Genomic DNA, 23,266 nt, shown 5'->3' on the forward strand with positions numbered 1-23,266 from the left:
AGTCTATTTCTAGTCGGAGGGACTGTCACTCATGTCAGAAAGTTAGTAACTTTAGTAAATTATGGATCAGCGCTGACTGGAGACGCGAACCGTTTAGAACGATTCAGTCCGATTTGGTGAACTGATTCGGTTCACTAAAAAGAACTGGTTCAAAAGAAAGATCGTTCGCGAACCGGACATCACTAATGTATCAGAGACTGAGCTCAGCGATTGCTAACAAAGTTATTTATAGTAACTACTGAGCTGTGAGAGCGCTGTCAGTCAGCGCGAGTTTATTGTGTTTGTATCTGAGAGTTCTGAATAAACAGTCACACCGAGTCCGTCTCTTCATCATTATTCTACCAACTTTGTAACACATGCAAAGTACCATTACAGCTGTCGAGATGAACGAGTTAAAAGTAAGTGTTGATAATAGCATTATTTTTAAAATAAAATAAAAGCGTCAGTGACGCGCGTTGTGTACACAGCGCAAACAAAGACACAACAGCAGTAATCGGATGTAATCCAGTTTATTGTGGGGCTAGGCTGGCTAGCCCGGATATGCTCAAGCTTACCCCCCTTCTGCTTAATCTCACGCCGCGTTTGGTGCCTCCGCTGTGGGCCAGATGCAGTACTGTGGGTCGGGGATGTTGAAGGCCGAGCTTCGGCGTGTGTGAGGTTTATCTCTGCTGATGTTGAGCAGAAACTCATGACTGTATGCACATTTTAGAACCGATAGACGCGACGAGGACGTACAAAAACACTGACTCACAAGATATAAAACACGAAAACACCGTTCTGTCTGGAGAGAGAGAAGCCGCATTGTGTGCACGAATAATAAATAATTAGCTACACATCAGAAATCACTGATCACAGATCAGAAGGAACTGAAAAAAGACTTCTGTTTTCATTTGTACATCCAAACACTGAGAAACTGCCAGCGTTCACTCGTTCACAAGCAATGATGCAATGATCTCTCGACGAGCGTTTGCATGGGCGTGCCAGATTCTCTGGGCGGAGGAAAGGGAGGAAACCGTGCCTGCTTGGACGTCAAACCAGGAGACTTCAGGATTGGCTAGTCTGGCCTGTCATTTTCTCAAAGGCAGAGAAAGACAGCCACAACTCGGTTTTACACCGATCAACATTTCTATCCACTTGGGGACAATATTCAGGCTAGGGGAACTCATATTAATGTTGAAAAACCTCATAAAATGAAAATTTCATGCCATGGGACCTTTAAGAAGAGTGGCGTTTAAATGCAGAGTGAACATATATACACACACAATACAATATAATTTACACGACAGATGTCGCTCTCGGAATTAAATGAGTGTTTCTGTCGGCTATTATTGAGTCGGTGTGCTGTTAATAAAGCGGGTGCAGGTTTATCAAACAGGACCCGCGCAGGACTCTGTCCTGTGTCATGTCTTACCAGAGTTTGGTGTACTCTGTGTCCATCATAGCAGGACACTCAGTGAGGATCTTCGTGATGCCCACAGCACAGATCTTCTTCTCCACCTGCCCTGAGACCTTCTGCACCTCAGGAATCATGATCTTCTCCACAACCATGCCAAACATCCTGAGGAGACGGAAAAATATAAATAAAAAGTTAAGCAAACCTTTTATCAAAGATGCTTAGGTGGGGATAATGTGAGTAATAAAAAAAAAAGCAAGCAGACCTTAAAGGGTTAGTTCACCCAAAAATGAAAATTCTGTAATTTATTATTTACCCTCATGTCGTTCCCGTAAGACCTTTGTTCATCTTCAGAACACAAATGAAGATATTTTTGTCGAAATTCGATGGCTCAGAAAGGCCATCGGATGACAGCAATGACACTTCCCCTCTCAAGACCCATAAAAGGTACTAAAGACGTTACAAAGTGCATCTCACTACAGTGGTTCTACAATAATTTGCACAAAAAAATCTAAATAACGACTTTATTCAACAAGTTTCTGTCTTCCGCCTGGGCCTTTGACATGAACTCACGAAGCACCACGACACGTGCACGAGAATATGACTTTCATTTCGAGGCTTTGATAAGGCACTTTTACGTGCACTTGTTCTTCTCTCATGGTTCAGGCATCCATGAAATGCACTCTTTAGCCCCATTTTGAGCACTACGCCAAGACCTAAAGCACGATCAATGTAGAATCCAACAGCTTGGATACTACGCGTCTTCCTCTGCTTGTAAACAAAGCTCCTCGCTTCCGGGTCATGTGTCAGAACGCCGGCTCTATTCTCGCGCATGCGTCATGGTGCTGATTGTAGAACCACTGTAGTGAGATGGACTTCGTAACGATGTCTTTAGTACCTTTTATGTGTCTTGTGAATGCAAAATACATTGCTGCCAATGGAGGACTTTCAGAGCCATCGGATTTCAACAAAAATATCTTCATTTGTGTTCTGAAGATGAACAAAGGTCTTACGGGTGTCGAACGAGGGTAAGTAATTCACTTTTGGGTGAACTAACCCTTTAATATCAGCACTGCAAAATTATGACTAAACACATTTAGAATAACAAACAACTTACTTTGGCTGGATGCTATCAAATATCTCCTGCAATGCAATGGCGCCATATTTCACAGAATAAAGGTTGATAAAGACGAGGAAACCTGTGAAGAGAGAAAGGGTGATGGTTCAGTATAATGAGCGATTTGTAGTGTTCACTGGGGCCACCGAAATATGAGGCAAGTGAACTACCAGAATGACAAAAATCACTCACTCTTAACAAATTTGGTTGTCTTGGAGCTCTGGAGCCTCTGAAAGAGCAGAATAAAGATCTGTTTCCTGTACTGGGTGATGGAATCTCTGCATACAAACAGAAAAAAAAAATCAATAGAGCACAGCAACATGTCAACTTTTTTCTTCATGCATCCTCAATGCATCACTTACGGAGGCATGTGCTCCACTATACTGTTGAGCAGATAGAAGCCTTGATGGTCATTAGCCTTGGATGCGATGAGTTTCTGGAACACTCCAAGAAGACCAGGCTGGAGGGAAGGATACAAAAAAAAGTTTTAATGGGAGGGTATTCACGTGATCTAGATATTAATCTAGCAAAAAGACGCTCACAATCTTGTCAGCGGCTGCGCTGGCGATGGTGGCGGCTCCTTTCTCCAGGTAGGCCTGCAGCAGCCGGACGAGTGGAGGGATGTTTCCTGTGCGTTCCCACAGGATGGGCTGCAGGAGGTGAGGAAACAGAGCCATGTAGGTGGAGGGAATGGAGTTGTTGTGGATCTCTAGCAACAGAGACATCACCTGGAAGACGTACGGCACAAACTCTGCAGGGCGAGGGGCACACAAGAGGGAGGGCTCATAAAAACATGACTTCAGGAGTGTGTATTCAAACTATACACACATCAATAAGCGCAGGAAGCACATATCAGGGGTGCAAACTCATCAGGGGTGAAAAAGGGGACAAACACGGCAAAAGCCTCCAAGTCCATCTGACATGTTTTCTTTAAAATTAGCTTATTAGCTTCTTTTTAAACAGGCTCCCATTTTTAGATTCAGTAATTTCACTTTAAATGGCAATGAAAATGTTAATTGGCGCTGCACGATTAATCGAAATCGAACCGCAATTTGGCTTATGTGCGATAATGAAAGCGCAAAGGCTGCGATTTTAATGAAATAAATATATGCGCAGTGTGTGAGAAGAACGGCTCTGTGATCAGGAGTTCTCCGTCTGAAAGACTGCGAGTTTGAGTCGCTTATAACGTGCGTTTGAAAACGCAACACATGTCAAACATCTTAACAAACTAGTAATGCAAAGTAGGGATGCACCTGTTGACCGGCCGAAAATCATAAACGGCCGGTTTTCGCATCTAGCGCACAATCGGCAACCGGGCGGTTTTCTTTGCATTTTTCTGCCGATTTTTCCAGAAGTGTGCCCGCGTGCACATGCGCCTATATTGCAATCATTCGCGAACATGTCACTTGTGTGTTACAAATGGAAACTGGAGAACTGAGGGAAGAGACGAGGCACTAACCTCTCCGCGCCCGGAACAAGCATAGATTTGTTCAGCTCAGCTTCTCGCGTGTTGGATCGGATGAGAAACGAAACAGACTAACTTGTGACAAAGCCGAAATGCTTCTTTTTGTAAAGAAGAACATGCATGCACTTTTGAAATGAAATACTATCAGTTCTGTATAGGATGATGATTTTTATTTACGGTAAAATTACATTGACTTAATTTTATTTGAAAAGCATCTTTGTTTTTTTCGTTGCACTAAACATTATTTGATTTTACATTTTGGAACAATGTACTTATATACTTTGGTTTTATTTAAATTTCACTGGTAAATACTTTTTTTCTTTACACTGAATTTAAAAACAAATGCAGATTTAAGTAACATTGTTTGGATTGTTGAATGCGTGTTGATTGTGTTGTTTGGATTGCAGAATATGCAGTTGTTGCCTTTAATTTCACATAAGTTCAACCCAATTCAATTTCCCGTTGATTTCAGATTGCAGACTTGTTTTCATTGGACAAAAGCCACTTTAGCCTGTTAAATACCAAATAAACATCTTGTTCATGTATACTTTCATTGTGTGTAAAAAAAGAAAAAAGAAAAGGGAAATCTGTATCGGCCATGTAAAATCATGATCGGTGCATCGAAAAAGAATTCTTCTAAATAAATGTATATGACAATCCATGTTTTTCTACAATGTACAGGAGTTTTAAATCCGCACAGTGGATGCATAAGAGGCTCATATTTCATATTAAAGACATGGACTTTAAGAAATTGATATCACGGATAAAAACAACAGATTTTTAAAATTAATATAATATATATATATATATATTTTTTTTTTACAATAAATCCTTAGACCTTTCTAATGATTTTTAATCATAGGCTGTCTGCATTTTAACAGGTAACCCATCCTTTTTAAACTATAAATATTATTATTATTTCTAAATGCTCCATTTAAATTTTTTAATAATTAATGTTATTGTAATAGTAATATTTCTTATTTTTATTTAGCAATAATAATCAATCATTAGTCATATTAATATAGGAACACAAAATGTTATATAGACACTATTTGTTAAAAAATAAAAAAATTAAAAAAAAAAGGTAAAAACGCAATCGGAATTAACCAGAATAAATCGCAATTAGATATTTTCCCCAAATCGTGCAGCCCTAATGTTAATAGTTGAAAATGCCTTATTTTAAAAAATGTCACTAGCTAATTCATTGGTATTTAACAAATGTTTTTCTGAAAAAACTGCTAAGTCCATATGTGCTTTCAAAAACCAAAACAAAACAAAACTCAAATAACAACAACAACTTTTCATTCAAAGAATCTTGAAAGAAATGTATTATGGTTTCTACTAGGGATGCCACGGTACCAAAATTCCAGAAGTCGGTACCAATACCATAAAAATTGTACGGTACTCGGTACCAATTTCGGTACCACAGCTAAATGTTTTTTTATTTTATTTACCTATTTAAAAAAATACATATTAAATGTATTATGTTTAATATTTAAGATGATAATCATTATAAGTAAATAATACAAACATTTAAAGGCTGTATGCTGTTTAAAAGTAAACATTGCTTATAAAAAAAGATCAAGTGAAAGATAATTAACCATCTAGGCATAATTATTATTATTAGAGTAGAGACCCATTATTATTACATATAGCTAAATCTACTGTAGGCTACAACAGTAGCCTGATATATTCTGTCAATTTAAATTTTTTAAACCAAACTTTTATTTTGACGGGTTGCCGTGACCCTTGAGTGTCTGTGTTCATGATATGACAGACAGTTTTCTCAAATGATACGGTAAACCGTTGTGTGTTCGTGTACTCATATAGTGACACGGCAGATACTACAAAGACAGCGAGCGAGTGTCACTCGCGGCCGCCCACGCCTCGTCATTCACACAGAGACGCAGAACATGCAGGAGTAATATTTAAATAGTATTTTGCAGTTTAATATCCACAGACACTAGTGTATATTATATATATATATATATATATATATATATATATATATATATATATATATATATATATATATATATATATATATATATATATATATATATATATATATATATATATATATATATATATATATATATATATATATATATATATATGGCTACAGTCTAGAGCCCTGCGCTTGGATAAACACTGACGCGACTGAGTGCAGCTGCGGGTAACGAATACACTCGGGAGTCGGTACTACAGAAATGTAGGCATCACCACATTTTTATAATTTCAGTACCGACTTGGTACCGAAGCACCGGTACTTGTGACATCCCTAGTTTCTACAAAATTAAGTTGATCACGGTTTTCAAAACTGATAATAATAAATGTTTCTTGAGTACCAAAATTATAATATCCCAATATTGCGGTTTTTACTGTATTTGGGGGTCAAATAAATGCTGACCCTAAACCTTTGAATGGTTGCGTAAGTCAACAAACAATTGTGTGAAAACAGTTACTTTATAAGAGTGTAACGCACCCTGTACATCATTCTGGAGGATCTCTGTAAACACAGGAAACAGGGCCTCCTCAAAGCTGCTCACGGTGTCTGGATTTGCCTTGCAGGTGACCCTGATGGACAGGCACAGCGACTCGAACAGGTAATGGTTGAAATGTGGCTTACTGGGATTCTGTAGAGAGAATGAGACGCTTATTTTATTTTTCATCTTTTAATGGGGTGCCCATATATCCAAAAAGCAGTCAATGTTCTGGCTGTTTAAAACCAAAAACGCATATATTGCTTACTACAGTTTATTTAAATGATTCAATTAAGTTTTACATTTGACAAAGGATCTCACTACTGCAAGTTTTATTCAGCGAGTGGCTTTTCTCTGGATACAGATAATTCTGTAATTCTGAAAAGTATGGTAGTGTGCCATGCTGAACACACCCTATGTGTGAAACTTGCATGGAGGTGTTCCGTCCTGCCTTTAGGATCAAGTCCTGCTTGGGAAGTGTCCCCTTTATTGGACGGATATTTCTGTGTGTCCTGCCAGTGAATCCAATGCCATGGACTGAGACAAGGACCACATTGACTGGACACCAACCTGAATTAGAGCCGCCTTTGGAGGACAGCAGATTTAGTGACTGGCTTACCTTGCTGACAAGGAGGAGCTTGTGGGTGAGCTGGCCAATGAGAGTGGGGATGTAGGGCACAATGGCATCCTGCAAGAGGGAGAAACTCCTCATGATGGCTGGATAGATGACAAACAGAGGTAAAAAAGACAATATTAAAGTAAACAAAATAAAGCTGACAAATATTGTTTGTGAAAACGAAACAGCCAATTACCTTTCATGATGTACTCGTTCTCAGAGGAGCCAGGGATTGCTAAAGCTTTGAACAGATGGTTGAGTAACTGCTCTGTGAACGGTGCCATTTCAGTAGGTGTGATGCTAAAACAACAGGATTAGTTTAGAACAAAAACAAATGACACAAAATGGGAGCATGATCAGTCTTCTCGTGTCTTGTACTGGATATACTCACAGGGTGGTGTTGTTGGCTCCTCTCATGGTGAAGAGTCTCTCGAGTGCATGTGCAGCATAGGTGTGCTGAACGATGCTCTCTGCCTGCAGGTGGGACACCAGAAGAGGAACCGCCAGCAACAGCTGCTCTTTAGGGAGCTGGAGGACCAGACAGAAGCCACACCATCACACACACAATGAAGTACACTTGTGTAATGATAAGCACACAATGTAATGGAAAAGAAAGTGTTTACCTGACTTCTGAAGGTCATAACGTACTTGATGGCATCTGCTTTCAAAACTGGGAACTCGTTCACTGAGGGAATGAAGTAAACAACCCATTCTAAGCAACACCATCATTTGGAAATGTAAACTGATATTTCCTACTGATAGATTACAGCAAAATATATAAATACCTGGCTCAAAGCCATTTTTTAAAAAGTGAAAATAGTACCGTGCCTTAAACTTCGGCAGTATATATGCATGCACGTATATGAATTTGTCTGAAGAGATAAATGGGTAACACTATTTTAGGGTTCAATTCTGGCTATTATCTAGTTGCCTATTAGCATGCATTGATGACCTTATTCTACATCCTTTCAAGGATTAGTTCACTTTTAAAATTAAAAAGGTCACGCTAGATGTAGGCGGAAGTACCGCCCCAAGCGAACGTGCAAAGACTAATACAAACAGCCTTTATCTCCAACTTCAAACTCATCCAACATCGTTGTTTTACCTTTTTTTGCTGAAGGACGTTTGTATTAGTCTTTGTCTGACGTGACCTTTCCAACGTGATTACGTAATCCTTGCCGCAGAGCAGCACAAGATGAGCAATTTAGGTTAAAACGTATATATACGTTTTTTTTTTCTCTTGAAAATGGCCGATGGCTTGTCTAGATAATACCCCATTCTTCGTCTGGGATTGTGCAGAGCCTCTGAAGCCCTTCCTTTGAAACTGCATTGATTTGGACCTTGTGCAATGAACAAGTCCATTGTGTGGAGAAAAATCCTGGAATGTTTTCCTCAAAAAAACTTCATTTCTTTTCCACTGAAGAAACAGACATGAACATCTTGAGATGGGGTGAGTAAATTATTAGGAAATTCATTTTGAAGTGAACTAATCCTTTAATCCTACCTATACATGAACGCTACAAAAACTACCGTAGTAACTAGGAGTTTGAGGCAGAAGTCGTAGTTGTGTGTTCCCCATATTAATGTGTTACCGTTAAATTAAATGTCAATTACCGTTGGGAGACTTCAGGTCTACTAGAATGTGGTTGACAAAAAATTCAGACAGGTTCACCAACTCATTGGCTTGTGTTATTCCATGCTGTAAAACAGAAGCACAAGTTTGTCAGACCGGACCTCAGACCAACACAATTACAGTTCATATTCTAAAAATTCATATTAAGGTGCGAGACATTTTGAACAACATGCAAGTAAGGCTCTTGATTACTCCGATTCATTTCGGATGCTTTGGAGCTCCCGCTCGTGGTCAACAGATATATCAGCATATATGATAGAGCTGCACGATTTTGGATAATTTTTTTTTATTTAACCTTTATTTAACCAGGTTAGTCTCATTGAGATATAGAATCTCTTTTTCAAGAGAAACCTGGCCAAGATAGCAGAACAAATTAGATCACACAATCACAAAACAAACACAAAAAAGGCAAAGACAAATGACACTTTTTAAAAAAAGTGGCATTAATTAAAACATTTGCACTAGGGATGCACCGATTCGATACTAAGTATCGGCTCCGATCCACCATTATTAGCCAGATCGGGTATCGATCAGACAGGACAGATCCAAATCTGATACTGTGCGTATAATTCTCCATTCAGCTTTAAACTGTGTGTCGCGTTCGGTTACGACAGACAACACGATGAAACTCTCTCCAAGATGATTCAGTGTTCCTGTTATTACGCTTGATCTGTATATAGCGCTCTATGGTTTCGCATAACTTGACTTTATCTTGCTGGAGTTTATTGCTGTAAACGTGTTAACATTACTTTCTACCGGGTGTCTGTTAGATCACAACACTGGACTAGAGATTGTGTTGTTCTTCACACACAGTAACTGAAGTGTTAACTGTTAAAAGAAACGCCTCAGTAAAATGTTGCATAGATAGATCCACTACGCATAGATCTTCCCTTTGAGTTTTAAAGTTGAACTTTTCAATGCGGACGGAGCGGCACACTGTGACTCTGTTGCTTCAAGTGCATCCTCCTGCGCATACGCGGCGCTCTCTATTGGAGCCATTAGTATTATAATACCTTTACGCTATGAAAGATTATTAATAGCCTTTCTTGTTCTGACCCATCTATATGTTGCTGCCTCATTAAAAAGTTGCGTTATACATTTAAAATAAATGTCTTTTAATTTCTTAGTATAGGCCCTATATCTATCAATATATTTACTTGTTTTTCATGAATGTATTTTACAACACTTTACCAGATTTAGAGCTACACTTGTTCACTTTTATGGTTTTACAAAAACTGTCAATATTGCATTTACATTTTACATTTACATGTAAAATGTTGCATCATATTGCATCTAAAATGTAAGTGACTTAATGTTAATTCATTGTTTATGGAACCGTCATATGAAATCAGTGTCACATTTTCAGATGTGATGGTATTCAGGAAAACAGCACTCTTGGTTGTGATGTTGTTTAACTGTATGATGTGTTATAAATATAAAATCTCCACAATTTGTCATTTTAACCGTGTATGTTAACTGAGTTTCTGTGCGAGCGGTGCTCATTTGTTTTCTACTTCTCCTCGAAAGGCAGCGCCGAGCCTCAACAGCACAACCTTGTTACCGTCAGTTCATTAAACATTACATTATATATTATTGTTCACTATCGATCGCCGCTTACACCAAATGAATGCAGAATCATTCTTGCATTTTGGTGATTCCCTAGTTATTTTTTGTTATTGACGTTTTAATCAGGATACTTGTCCGGTCGGGCAAGTTCAATTCTCTTTCATTTGCCCCTTCAAAAAAATCCACTTGTCCCAGACAAATGTTAACGTCGAGCCCTGCACACACAAACAAACATTGACGGCGATGCTGATATCTATAACGGTCGACAACTATTTGTGATAAAAGACAAGCACTGTGAAAGTTGTACTTGTAAAATATAAGCTAAACTATAAAAATACAATTTGCAGTAAGTGAGCCACAAGAAAAACGGCGATGCTGCGGTGAACACCTGCACAACTGGAGGGGAAATTCAGATGAAACAATGTAGAGATGTTTGTGAATAGAAAAATTAGCAATCCAAGTAAAACAGCTATCTCAAACACACGCATCTCACCTTTTGTGTATGAGCTTTGGAGGCCAGAGAGGTCACCAGGTAAATAGCAGCATCTTTGTGCTTCCAGTTCACACCAGGGTTCTTGGCATACTCTGCCAGCATGGAGTTCACATAGCCAGAGAAGATGCCCGTCACCGGGCCCTCGAAAAACTTACAGAGGCCTCGCACCAAATCACAGGCTGCTCTACGCCTTGTGTCGATGTCTAATGACAGAAGGCATCATTTAGTACGGACATCAGGAAATCCAAGAGCCTGAACAATGTAGTGTAGCATCAACACACCTGAGCCTTCAAGGTCTCTGATGATGTACTCCTCTGAGTTATCTTCAAAAGCCTCTTCATCTGCACCTGTTCACATACAAATATCAATTTACAACACGTCAAAATCCTGAATACAGAAGACCTTGACAACATTCCCATTGACACATACTTCTGAACTCCATGTTGGGAACGATGACTTTCTCACAGATACTGGTGAGAACATTCTGGTCTTCAAAGAGATGTTTATAGTGCGGCCTCTCACACACTGACGCCAAAAACTGGATAGCATTGCTCACAAGCTACAACAGACATAATATTATCAAGCACTATTAAGAGAAAATCAACAGCACTATGAACACTAAAAAGAATCTAGAGGCAGACATTTTAAAGTCTTCAAACTTTTCAATCCGCAACATGGATTGTATTTTACATGCATTTTGTTTATACACTTACCAAGTCATATTTGACCTCCTGGCCTGTTGTGACCAGCAGGTTCCAGATAGCTGTGACGAAGCGAGGCAAGTAAGGTTGGAACTCTTCATCGTATTTTTGAGCATAAAGTGCTGCGTTATCACATATTTGAGATTTCAACAATTCCAACAGACCAGCCTCCTCCTCATCCTACAGCAAAAGTTACATGTTAGTTACTTAATCTTGGGTTATTTGAACTCGTTGTTCAAGAAATCTGATTTATGAGCACTACTCTGCAACTGTCGTCATATTTTACCATGAACAAAAACTCACATCTGTTTGCAACAACTTGTTATCCAAGGTCAATAAGTTATGAAAATTTGTCATCCAAGTCTCCATGTTATCCTCGAAGAACTCTGGAAGATCCTGAAGAGATCGAAAAGTTACTTGCAAAAACATACAGGGAACATACAAAAGTGAAAAAGGTGTCATGAGAGGAATGAGTGCAGACTTACCTGGAAGTTAAGGCTGTAGAAAAGTTTTGAAATGAGCGTTAGAGAAGAGAAGAGCACTTTCAGGGCGTTGACATCTGTTGCATGAGTTTGACACAAATCAATTGTAGCCTAAAAGAAAAACATAACGCGATATGGAAATTCAAATGTCTTTTGTTTTAACAATTATATCATATACAGAAATGAATAAATCACAAGATTACAACCGCTCATTGACTCACCTTGAAAAGTTCAGTGAGAGGCTGTGCAAAAGTGTCCAGTACCAACTTGATCTCGGACCACAGCTCATTGGACTTAAACTCATGGCGGTATCTGAAAGACAACAGAGATAATGCACAAAATATTCAAGACATCAAACTTAAGTAAAGGTCGAGTACAAAAAGGTCTAAAAACGTACATAATTAAAACAAACACATTTAGAGGTCGACCGATAGTGAATTTTACTGATACCGATAAATAGGTTGGACCGCACTTGCCGATAACCGATTAATCAAACAATAGTTTTTAAAATGGATGCTGGATAAAAATAAGTAAATAAAACCATAACACTCTAGTCTAAGCAAAACAGTGCTGAACCCATGAAAATGTGCTAAATTAAATGCATATGTAAATATATTAAAATGAGAAGTTCTAAGAGAACACATTTTCATTAAAATACTATTTTAAATAAATGTTTCTTTAGCTCTAACCTAGAAACATGTACATTTTATAGGTAACACTTTGCAAGTCCCATTTGTTAACATGGATGTATTAGCAAGCTTACACTCGTTATTGCGGTGCATTGTGGGATTGAATGAGTGCATTCAATAACGTCCACTATGGTGCAACAGACGCAACCCAGAAAACTATCAGAATGGATTTTTGCAGATAACTGATTGTTCCACCAATCAGCTATCAGTGCCGATTATTCGGCAAAACCGATGATTCGGCAAAACCGATGAATCGTTTGACCTCTAAACACATTATATAAAAGTAGGGGTGCACCGATCCGACTTTTTCAGTCCCGATACCGATGCCTGGGCTTTGTGTATCTGTCGATACCCGATACTATTGTTGAATTAACAATAAACTGTATATCTTCCACCTTATACCTTCCTTGAAGAGACTAAAGGCACCAGACTTTACTAACTAAACATAACTAAGACAAAATAACGTATGTAAAGTGTTAAATTCTTATTTATTTAAAAAACAATTGTGCATTCAAATCTAAAATAGATTGTAATCAAACTTCTTTAAATAAATAAAATGTAGCAGTGGAAACAAAAAACAGTGTATTGGTCAAACATACAATAGTAATCTGACAGTTACCAAACATTTTTACACTACAGATAATTGTTTTGGTATATAATCATATCAATATTAAAAAGTAGCATTACAAATTAACAAATAGCCAAATTTTCTGCCATATACAATTTAATAAAAATTATCAGCTAGCTAATAACCACTTTGTTCTGGTTTCACCTCACTCCAGTCTAAATGATTGTAGGCTAGGCCTATTTATTTTACTACACATTGTCAACAGAAATCAGCTGAAATACTGTTGATAATTAAAAATAATTCTTACTAAATTGCTATGGTGCTTACCCAATGCTAAATTGGGTAAGCACACTTGTGTTCTCATTTCAGATGTGTTCTGAGTAAATTAATAAACTGATTTGTGAGTTCAGTGTTGGACAGATCGTTAAAATGATTCAGTTCAAAGGAGTCATATAGGTCGCAAATCGGACATTAGCAGACGCATTGTGTGCGAATCCCGTCTGTTAGAACATTGCGAAAGATGTCAACACACAGAAAACACTTCATAACTGAATATAATTTGTTTCCCGTTTATTGAAAGTATGCTTTATGTCAGCTGGTCAGAGAAATAAGACCCAGAGAGTGTGCGCGGGGAGGAGCTCTCTGAACGTTCGCTCTGTCACAAGCGCAGCATCTATTCTACATCACTCATAAATCACAATAACTCATCAAATTAGGTTTTGGCGGGACAAAAATTCATTTTGGCTGCCGGCAAAAAAATTTCAATGCAGGAAAAACCCTGACTTTGCAGTAATACCACCTCCCCTCGAAACATTTAAGTTACTTTGCAATTATTGTAAACAGCCGAAGAACTAGTTGGCGTGGCAAGCGTGAAATATCTCCTCCACACAGCCGACTCTCTGGCTCGCTAGCATGCGACACACGTGAAGCTGACGAATGACGTAGGTTCTGCTGCGACGAAAAAAAAAAACCCACCTGGATCGGCTTGTGGATCTGTTAATTTTTCCGATCCCCGATCCAGCTATTTTGTCAGTATCGCGGCCGATATCCGATCCTAATATCGGATCGGTGCACCCCTATATAAAAGGACTACGGTACAATGTTGCATTCATATTATTCTAATGCATCTCAAATACCTTTTAAAAAGGGAATGAGCCGTGCGAAGAATTCCGTTGATGATGTGGAAGTCTCCGCTCTGAAAACGATTCACCATCTCAGTCAGGAGATCCGGCCATTTCTGAGGAAAGTCCTCTCGTCCGATGATGCTGATCGCATCGCTCAGCTGCAGAAGAGAAAACAAGTTATATCTACAGCATCAGCAGAACACTAGGGTAGAGTTCCCCAACCCAGTTCCTAGAGACAATGGTACTCAACTTTTGAACAACAACAATTAGGGCTGGGTGTTAAAGGCCCACTGAAGTGCCTTGGAACGCGCAGCATTATTCAATGTGTTGACGTAATTTCCCCTAAAACGGCTCCAGCTGTTAGCAGCTCCTCCCCTTTTTTTAAACAGCCAATAACGTTCCGTTATTACCACAGTTTGACTAGCCTTTCTAGTTTTTTTAAGCCAGTTTCCTCCGAATCTAAACGTTTATCATAATCTCTTCCAGATCTCTTTGAAATACAGCATTCTGTGCAGCATTTAAATGGGTCCGATATGTTTTGCTGTCTGCGCCGACTCGCGCATATGATCCGCTCTGCCCTCTCGTGTCTGTAGTCAACGGCTCTGCTCTAGACTGTGTGTGTGCGCTGCGGCGGTGTGCGTGAAACTATCGTGAACCCAGACTTAATTCGCCTCAACTGAAAGCATATTTAAACTGTCTGAATAGTTTCCTATTGAATATATAGTGTGCTATGTGCCGTTCACCATGTAGAAAATAGTAAATGCGTTTAATAAATAGTAAACAACTGACTGTTTTCAGACGCAGTTCAGGGTCTATTTATAATGCAGGGGACGGGACTTCAGATTCTAGAGAGCGTTTGATTGGACAGAAGATGTGATGAGATGGTGAAGTCTGCGATGATGTCATCAAAATCTGTGATTAGTTTTAATGGAAGTGAGAGACTAAGTTTTGAATGCTGATATCTCCTACATGCAAATTGTGTCATTGTTTTGGAACACTCCAGCTTATTCATAACCTTAAGGCTAAGATAATCATATTAAAAGCTGAAAAACTTGATTTTGATTTCAGTTTTTCTTTAAATTGAGTATTAGTGATATTTGTTTGTTTGTTTATAAAATTTAACGGCATGTTAGCAAAGGATATTTACATGGCATATGTAAATATGCAATATTTATATTGCAATAATGTTAAAGGTACACTATGTAACTTTTGTCAATGTATATGAGTGAGTCCCTCATGAATCCATCTTTACAAAGCTTGTTTTGGTCTTATCTTGAATCACTACAGTATGCCTATAATAAGAGTTTATAGGGGTGGGCGATATACCAGTAGAGACAATTAAACAGTATACATTTGTCAACTGATAGAGATTTTGGACTATCGTCTCAATCGTGGTTATGCTCATGTGGCGTTGACATGGCTTGTCTGTGTAAGAGATCTAACGAATGCCTGCATTGAATGCGCGAGCAAGGCTAAAAAACAACAACAAAAAAAATGTTTTTGTAGCATACGCTCCCGAAATTGAATCTGTGCGACCTCAGTTTATTTGGGAGCATTTGTTTGAGTGAAAATAATTGTTATGGTGCAACCTTTTTTTCTAGATATGCACCGGTCGACCAAAATTGCAAACTGCTGGTTTGTGCTTCAAACACATGATCTGCAGAGGCCGGTTTAAAGTTTCATTCTGTCTGATCTCTACTCCAGACTTGCACACAAACTACATTGCAATCATTTCCCGAAATGTCATGTGTGAATTTTACAAGTCTGTTAACAGGACGTTAACACAGGCCAGAGACAGGAGGCCTGAAGACTCATAGAGGAGAAAGTACCAGGGATTTCTGGTTCGTCAGAAACAGTTGTTGAGAGGGTAAACTAAAATAAGTATGATAAAAGTATATATTTGATGTTTTTTTTAGTTGTTGCAGCTCATTTCAATGCTTGTTTTGTTTGATTTTAAAGTCATAATCTTGAGGCTGACTTTGAGATCAAGAGACTACAGCAATATGGTTTATAAAAACCCAGTAATGTGGATTTTACAACTGCAGTACTCATTTAAAAGAGTAACAGAAGAGTAACGGCAGAAGTACATAGGTAAAGCAACTTTATTCTAACCACTGCTTCTCATGAGTTATCTGAAATGGGTACCTGTTTTTGTATTTGCTCTGGGCTGGTCAGCATCAAATTTACAATGTTGGCTTTGATAGCAGTCCGATCGGGATCAGAGATTTTGTTTGGTTCATCCTCAACCTGAAGAGAACATCTTCATGAATATCCACATTAAACATACACCTATAACACATCAGACCGCTTTAATAATATTTAACAGGACACTTACTACGCGCCAGTTCCTCTTGATGTAGTTCTTGAAGGTGACGGCCGAACACACACGGATGACATCTTCTTGGGACTTCTCTAGTACAGTAAGCAGTAAAATGGGGTAGTTCTGGTTTCCCTCCACTGATTCCAGAAATTTCTCAGCTAAAGATGGAGAAGCCGATGAGAAGAACAAGAAAACATTACACGTTGATCGATTGATGAATAATTTATTCACCCCTTTAAGGATAAGTTAACACAACACCAAACCATTACAGACAAAGGAATCACACAAAATACCCAAATTCTAATAAATAGATTATTGTACAGCTCTTTTAATATGTTGTTATGGCTGTGTTATCAATTTATTAGAATTTCATTTCCTTCATCCTTGTAAACCACCTCTTCATATACATGCATCACAATTAGCGCTGCAGAATTAATCGAAACCAAACAGTAATTTGGCTTAGTGCGATTATGAAAGCGTAAAGGCTGCTATTTTAATTAAATATGCCCAGCTGGTCAGTGAAGAGCGGCTCTGTGATCAATAGTAAACGCTGCTCCATCTGAAAGCACTGCGAGTTTGAGTCACTTGAAAAAAGAAGAAAAAAAAGAATGTTTAATAACGTTTTAACTCACTTCATATTCGTCAGTCGAGTGTTTGAAATGTCCTTTTTGTGAGCTGATGTGGCTTTTTAATCACAGAATGAGGCAGACAATGTATTATTTTATAGTTTCTTATATAGTTATTTTTATTCAGCTACAGCGTTAGCTTTATATTACAGCATTATATTACTTCTGAGGCATTAGTGGAGGCATGAGGGCGCCCTCTGGCCTCCAGTATGAACGAAACATGAGTGTGTTTAGTGCCCAGCAGTGCTCACTCCATCCTATTTTGGTTAAAAAAAAATAGGAAAAATACTTCTCTCTAAATAAATGTATATGACAATCCATATGTTTTTCTCCAGTGTACAGGAGTTTTCCCCCCGCAGTGGATGCATAAGAGGCTCTTATACTACGGGGCCGTTGAATGCTTGAATCTGATTGGCTGATGAACGTTCTGAGGTGTGCAGTTATTTTCTGGGAGACGCACAGCGAACGTAGTTCCAGGCAGCTCTCTTGACCGCATTACAGTTCCATATCACTGCGCATAGTTAACTGTAATAACGGGCATATGTAATAATAATTTTTTTTAATTAGGAGCACAAGTGCTCCTCAAGAAAAATGTTAGCGTGGAGCCCTGACATTACAAATGATAATGAATATGGAATATGGTGCATATATTTAGCGAAATGCTCCTCTCTAGAGTCAATTTTTCAAGCTGACCAACGAGTTTATGGACATTGGATATATATTTTTTCTGAGGTAACCATTACATGACATTGTTTACAAGATTTTACTGCCGCCTTTCCGCGTTTGAAACACTGATCGAGTGATTCCATGTGACATGATACGGATTTCGGTAAGTTGTACTCACTTTTAACACACGTTCAGATGTTCATTCATGTTTATTTCGCGCTGTAACTGATATTAAGTATTAAGGCGGAAGAAAAGATCTGTTCACGTGCGCGGCCACTTCTCTAGAGCTGAGCCAAAGTGTTCATTCATTAACTGAGAACCTCTTCTCCATTGTGAATGTCTTGCAGTGCTGCTCGCGTCGCGTTGGTTACATTCAAAAGCACACAGTATCGATACGGCAGCTGCTATATCGATACGCGCATCGTCAGGAGTTCATGATGATGTATCGCTGAATCGATATTCTGAGCACAGCCCTACTTATAATTATAACCACAAAACAATAATTAAGTTGATTTTTAAAGGAATAAATCAATTTCTCTTCCATGTTTTAATTTGAACAAAAAATCTATTGTGCAGTACTTTGTTTGCTAAAAAAAAAAGGAAGGGTTTGTTTAAAATTTCATTTGATTATTTTTTTTTTTACATTTTATGCCTTTATTTGATTACCAGAAAAACTTAAATATACAACACAGAATTTCTGTAAAAAAATTACATTTCAAAGGGCCCTATTATTGTAAATAAATTCATAATATGTGTTTCTCTTCTATTGCATGAATTTGTGCTTTTTGAAATGTGTTTATTTATTCTTATTTTATTACTGTCTTTATAGCCTGACGCCGTCATACTCAGATTCTAGTCTGTTACTGCTCCATTGGGCTGTGATTATGGGGCGTGTTTCAACCAAACCAGGAAAGAAAATGCCTCTGCACTCAATTGGATAGACCTACAACCAATCAGAGCAACAGTCGACCTCTGGAAAATACAGAGCAGACTCCCCAGACCGATGTTCAATCTTAAATTGAGCTTGGTCTGGTGATAGCCAGACAAGCTCTGAGACACTTCATCAGAATTTTACTGTTTCATCCGACAAAAACTATCATGATATCATAAACACACAGAAACTCTAATGTCTTCAAGGCAACCCGTCAAAAATAAAAGTCCCGTTTAACTTGAAAGCCAGACAACTATGCTTTAGCTTCCACGTGTATAATTGGATGTGATAACTAGGGTTGGGTACCGAACTCTGTACTTTTTTCGGTACCAGATTTCGGTACCTGAGAACGCATATTGTGATATATACTAGTGTCTGTGAATATTAAACCACGAAAAGACCATTTAAATACGAATCATGCGTGTCTAATTAATTCCATAGACGTGCGCTTTACAGTCTATGGGTTTACCTCTCACACACTCAGAACCGCACGTGACGGTCGCATGTTTCCATCTCTGCCTCTCATATGAGGACATGCACGCACGAACGTCATCTCCAGAGCCACTTCATGAGCATTTTACCGTTTAATTTGAGAAAAACGAACATTTCATAAACACCCAAATTCACGGCAACCCGTCAAAATAAAAGTTCGGCTAACTTGACAAATAAATTACTGTTGAACAGTAGAATTTAGATCATTCTCAATGTAATAATAATACTTACACCAATGTAATAATAATAAATGATCAAAACTTTATTTTTTTTATTTAAATATATTATTTTCTTCATGTTTTAATTTTTAGCATATAAAGCTCAGTTGTGCAGCACTTTGTTTGACAAAAACAAGTTTAATTAAATTAAAAGATAAATTAAATGAATGTTTTATGCCTTCATTTGATTACCAGAAAATACATAACACATAATTTGAGGGAAATCTTTTCATAGAAATTAAATGAAGACAAAATAAGTTTTTATGAATTAAATTAAGTACCTAGTAGCCTACTATTTACTAGTAAATATTACAGTAATCAAACATCACAGACAATGGCAGACAGCGACCAGGGCAACTCTGGCATAATGTCATTAACACTTTTATAAATGACTTACAGGTTCTTTACAGTTATTTATGTAAACATCCTAAAAGTACCAAAAAAAAAGGTACTGTTGGGTACCGGTACCGAATTTCAGGGACCGGTACCAGTTAAAATGTGAACGGTACCCAACCCTAGTGATAACTAGGGATGGGCAACAGTGGTCGAGTAATCGAGTACTCGAACGTGACAGCGATCATGAGAACGATGATCGCCCTGACTTTAAAAAAAAAATATTTGTCTCTTTTTTATTGGTTATTGCGTCATTTTGCGCGGTACCCGAGGTCTGATTGGTTAGCGTTATACAGCCTCCAGACCGCGGCAAAATAAAGTGAAACTGAGGCGTGCACTGCAGTGATGTCTGGAATCATGAGATCATTAAATGGTTAGTGCAAGATGCGCCAATCTGTCATAGCCTACAGAGCATTATAATGAGAACACGATGGAAATGCTGTAAATTCTCTGTGCTTATAGTTCCCCGTGTTTCAGCTGTTAAAGGAAATCCACAGAGAAACTAGCGAGAACACTCAGACTAGCGCGTGAAGTTCATGTGCGCATTCGCGTCCTTTTCTGCAGATGCACATTGTAAGATTACTTTTATGTCGTCTATATCTGATTAATATCTAATATAAGAAGCGTTTGGTTGAGCTTAATAAGCGCTGCCGTTATTCCAGCTGTTCATTCTCTTCAGTTTCAGCTCAAATGCATTAATGCTCGACATTATAGTTTAGAGACGTCATATTATTTTTAGATATAGGCTATTTCTTTCTCAGAATCATTGATATTAGTAATGCAGCAGTGCTATACTGTTCTCATATTTTTTAACAGTAGACCTAGTTTATGTGAAGTTGTTTTTCGTTATGAGTTCGAAAACGCGCAGTGATGTCTGTAAACACTTCGATCATGAATAATACAATTAAGTGCATGATGTGCAGAGTCAATCTGTCAAAGCATTAAAATGAGAACACTATTTTAATAAAATGTTGTTTCTGTGCTTTCGTTGTCCGTGTATCAGCGTTGTTAAGGGAAGAGCGCATTCAAAATGTTCCGTTTCAAACCATAGCCTGTCAAATCTAGCACGCTGAAGTTCACGTGCGCATTCACGTCCTTTTGTGTTGATTTAAGTCGTAATAGGTTCCTATTAATCTTCATATTAATATTGATATAGGGTGCGTTTGGTTGAGTTTATTAACCAGCTAGCAAGCTCTGCAGGGTGGTGTTATTTCACAGTTTCAGCTCAAATGCAATGCTCGATATTATTGACTTGGTTATTTGAGACGGTCATTTTATAAAGATGTTTCTTTTTCAAAGACATTTATGCATCAATCTCAGTTATTTTTTGTTTTATATGTTGATGTTTTCATATACCCGTTTTCATGTCACGTTTGTATTTGTCAACAACCATTTTCATAACAGTATTTTCATTATCTCAAAGACGGACATGCCCCGCCCCCTGCACATGCCCCGCCCCCGAGTACTCGTTTTTGAGACCTGTCGATGATCGAAATGAGAAACTGACAAAAATGCCCATCCCTAGTGATAACCGACAAATTAAATCTTGGTCGACTAAGCCTTTTCTGGCCAACTAATGTTTAATTGACTATTAGCGGGCAGCCATAGAAATTTCCTTGGGATCTTAAAATTAAAAGTTAAAAACAAAAAAATGCACTAGACAGATCAGGCCTGTAGAAAAAAAATGCAAACATACCTTCGTTCTCATGGTCAAATAATTTAATATTATTATTTTTTTATTATTCTGAAATGTGAAAGTTACCTGGTCGTCTCACAGCTGGGTCAGGGCTTAGTGTTTTCTGCAGGTACTCAGTCAGGGTTTGGAGATTTGCATCATTGAGCTCCATGATTGCTAAATAAAAACACCATATATGAGATTTGATGCAGTGAGATTGAAAAAATCTGTAATAACTCACAAGATTATATAAAGTATTCAACCACAGTAAGGACTTTCCGCATAGGCTAACTAAATCACTAACTTGCACATTAAAATACTTATTAAAAATCAAGTCATTCAAGAACAGAACAGCTGATGATATACGTAACAGTTAAACATAAGTATTTGGACGCATCTGACACATTAAGACCTGGATTTAATGCATATTTTGGCGAATCGCATACTATTTAATGTTTCTTTTGCATATCCCTTATCTTGATAGTGGAAACTGTTGATGTTTATAATCTTGACAGATGGCAACACACACCCTTGGCCTGCTCTGACCGAGCTTACCATCACGGCCTGACATGCATCTCTCTGGAATTTATTAATAAACACTACATTATGATCTGTGTGTGTGAGATTGCTGGTTTATGGTGTCCACCGTGTCAGTTTGAATGTTTCTGAGAGAGTTTAAAGTCAGAAACTCAGGCCATGATTCACGCGCTAAAGCTGTTAGCATGCTCAAATGCTAGTCATCCTAATAGTCACATTAAACAGCGTTTCAGCATTTCTGTTCACCAACACGTGAACGCCGAAGAAACCATCAAATGGGGTTCATTTCGTAAAAGTAAGGCGGAAAACTTCGTTATGGGGTTATTTCGTGGGCTAACGTTAACTCTCGAGCCCACTTTAACAGCGCGTGCTGCGTGCGTTAACATTCAAACAAGTTAATTCAGCATTTCACTGTTTAATAACGACTAGTAGACCATATAGAGTGAGTTTATTAATAAAGAGAAGATAAATTGATATATAGGCTCTTACCGTTAGCTGTACGTTGAAGTGCTCTGCTAATCACCGGCGAGAAGTTTCAAACGTCTCACACAAGTGCGCGGTCACGACTCGGCGCATGCGCACTAATGAGACACAGAAAGGAGCACACGTGGGAGCGCATGAATCTATCGTATACCGCCCCCTCGTGTAGGTTACGAGAATTTGCAGCATAGATAAGGAAGGTTTGCAGCGTATTTTGCATACAAATTAAGTCTATTTTAAAGCAAGTACGTGTTTTCTTTGCATTGTGAGATTATTTTCACGACAGTTAAGCATATTTACCCCAGTTCTCGTAGGCTGAGAGACTAGCTATATCTCAGTAAGTATAAGGATTTGAGCAAAAAAAAGGTAAACAGGCCTGGTCTAATTACACAAATGCTTGTTTTCTCTAGCAGTGACTTTGCTGGTTAGTTAAACTATCCAGTTCAAAACTGTCTTGAAATGAGTGTATCTTGTAAATTCATCCCAAACTGAAATTCCTTTAAAACTATATTTTTGCAATAGCTGTTGTGGCTTAAAATGGTGCCATTGGTGTTTAATATTTGCTCACACAGCCTAAAAATGCAAATAGAATAGTCTT

General features: G+C 38.2%; 1 protein-coding gene across 1 annotated transcript in view; it reads right to left on the minus strand.

Moving 5' to 3' along the window:
* cse1l (CSE1 chromosome segregation 1-like (yeast)) overlaps positions 1-22,771 on the minus strand; it is a 30,085-nt gene extending 7,314 nt beyond the window's left edge. The window contains exons 1-23 of the mRNA XM_079843826.1: positions 22,678-22,771; positions 21,739-21,828; positions 16,666-16,808; positions 16,476-16,577; positions 14,343-14,488; positions 12,171-12,261; positions 11,953-12,060; positions 11,771-11,863; positions 11,480-11,647; positions 11,196-11,325; positions 11,048-11,113; positions 10,767-10,969; positions 8,689-8,773; positions 7,698-7,759; positions 7,466-7,602; positions 7,271-7,374; positions 7,078-7,175; positions 6,461-6,611; positions 3,053-3,261; positions 2,873-2,970; positions 2,703-2,788; positions 2,511-2,592; positions 1,412-1,558 (exon numbers count right to left, since the gene is read on the minus strand). Of these exons, the coding sequence (XP_079699952.1) occupies positions 1,412-1,558; positions 2,511-2,592; positions 2,703-2,788; positions 2,873-2,970; positions 3,053-3,261; positions 6,461-6,611; positions 7,078-7,175; positions 7,271-7,374; positions 7,466-7,602; positions 7,698-7,759; positions 8,689-8,773; positions 10,767-10,969; positions 11,048-11,113; positions 11,196-11,325; positions 11,480-11,647; positions 11,771-11,863; positions 11,953-12,060; positions 12,171-12,261; positions 14,343-14,488; positions 16,476-16,577; positions 16,666-16,808; positions 21,739-21,823 (2,594 nt within the window). The 5' untranslated portion in view covers positions 21,824-21,828; positions 22,678-22,771. The remainder of the gene's footprint in view (positions 1-1,411; positions 1,559-2,510; positions 2,593-2,702; positions 2,789-2,872; positions 2,971-3,052; positions 3,262-6,460; positions 6,612-7,077; positions 7,176-7,270; positions 7,375-7,465; positions 7,603-7,697; positions 7,760-8,688; positions 8,774-10,766; positions 10,970-11,047; positions 11,114-11,195; positions 11,326-11,479; positions 11,648-11,770; positions 11,864-11,952; positions 12,061-12,170; positions 12,262-14,342; positions 14,489-16,475; positions 16,578-16,665; positions 16,809-21,738; positions 21,829-22,677) is intronic.
* Positions 22,772-23,266: the final 495 nt, after the last annotated feature.

Source organism: Gobio gobio (assembly GCF_949357685.1).
Source record: "Gobio gobio genome assembly, chromosome: 19".
Classification (NCBI taxonomy): Eukaryota; Metazoa; Chordata; class Actinopteri; order Cypriniformes; family Gobionidae; genus Gobio; species Gobio gobio.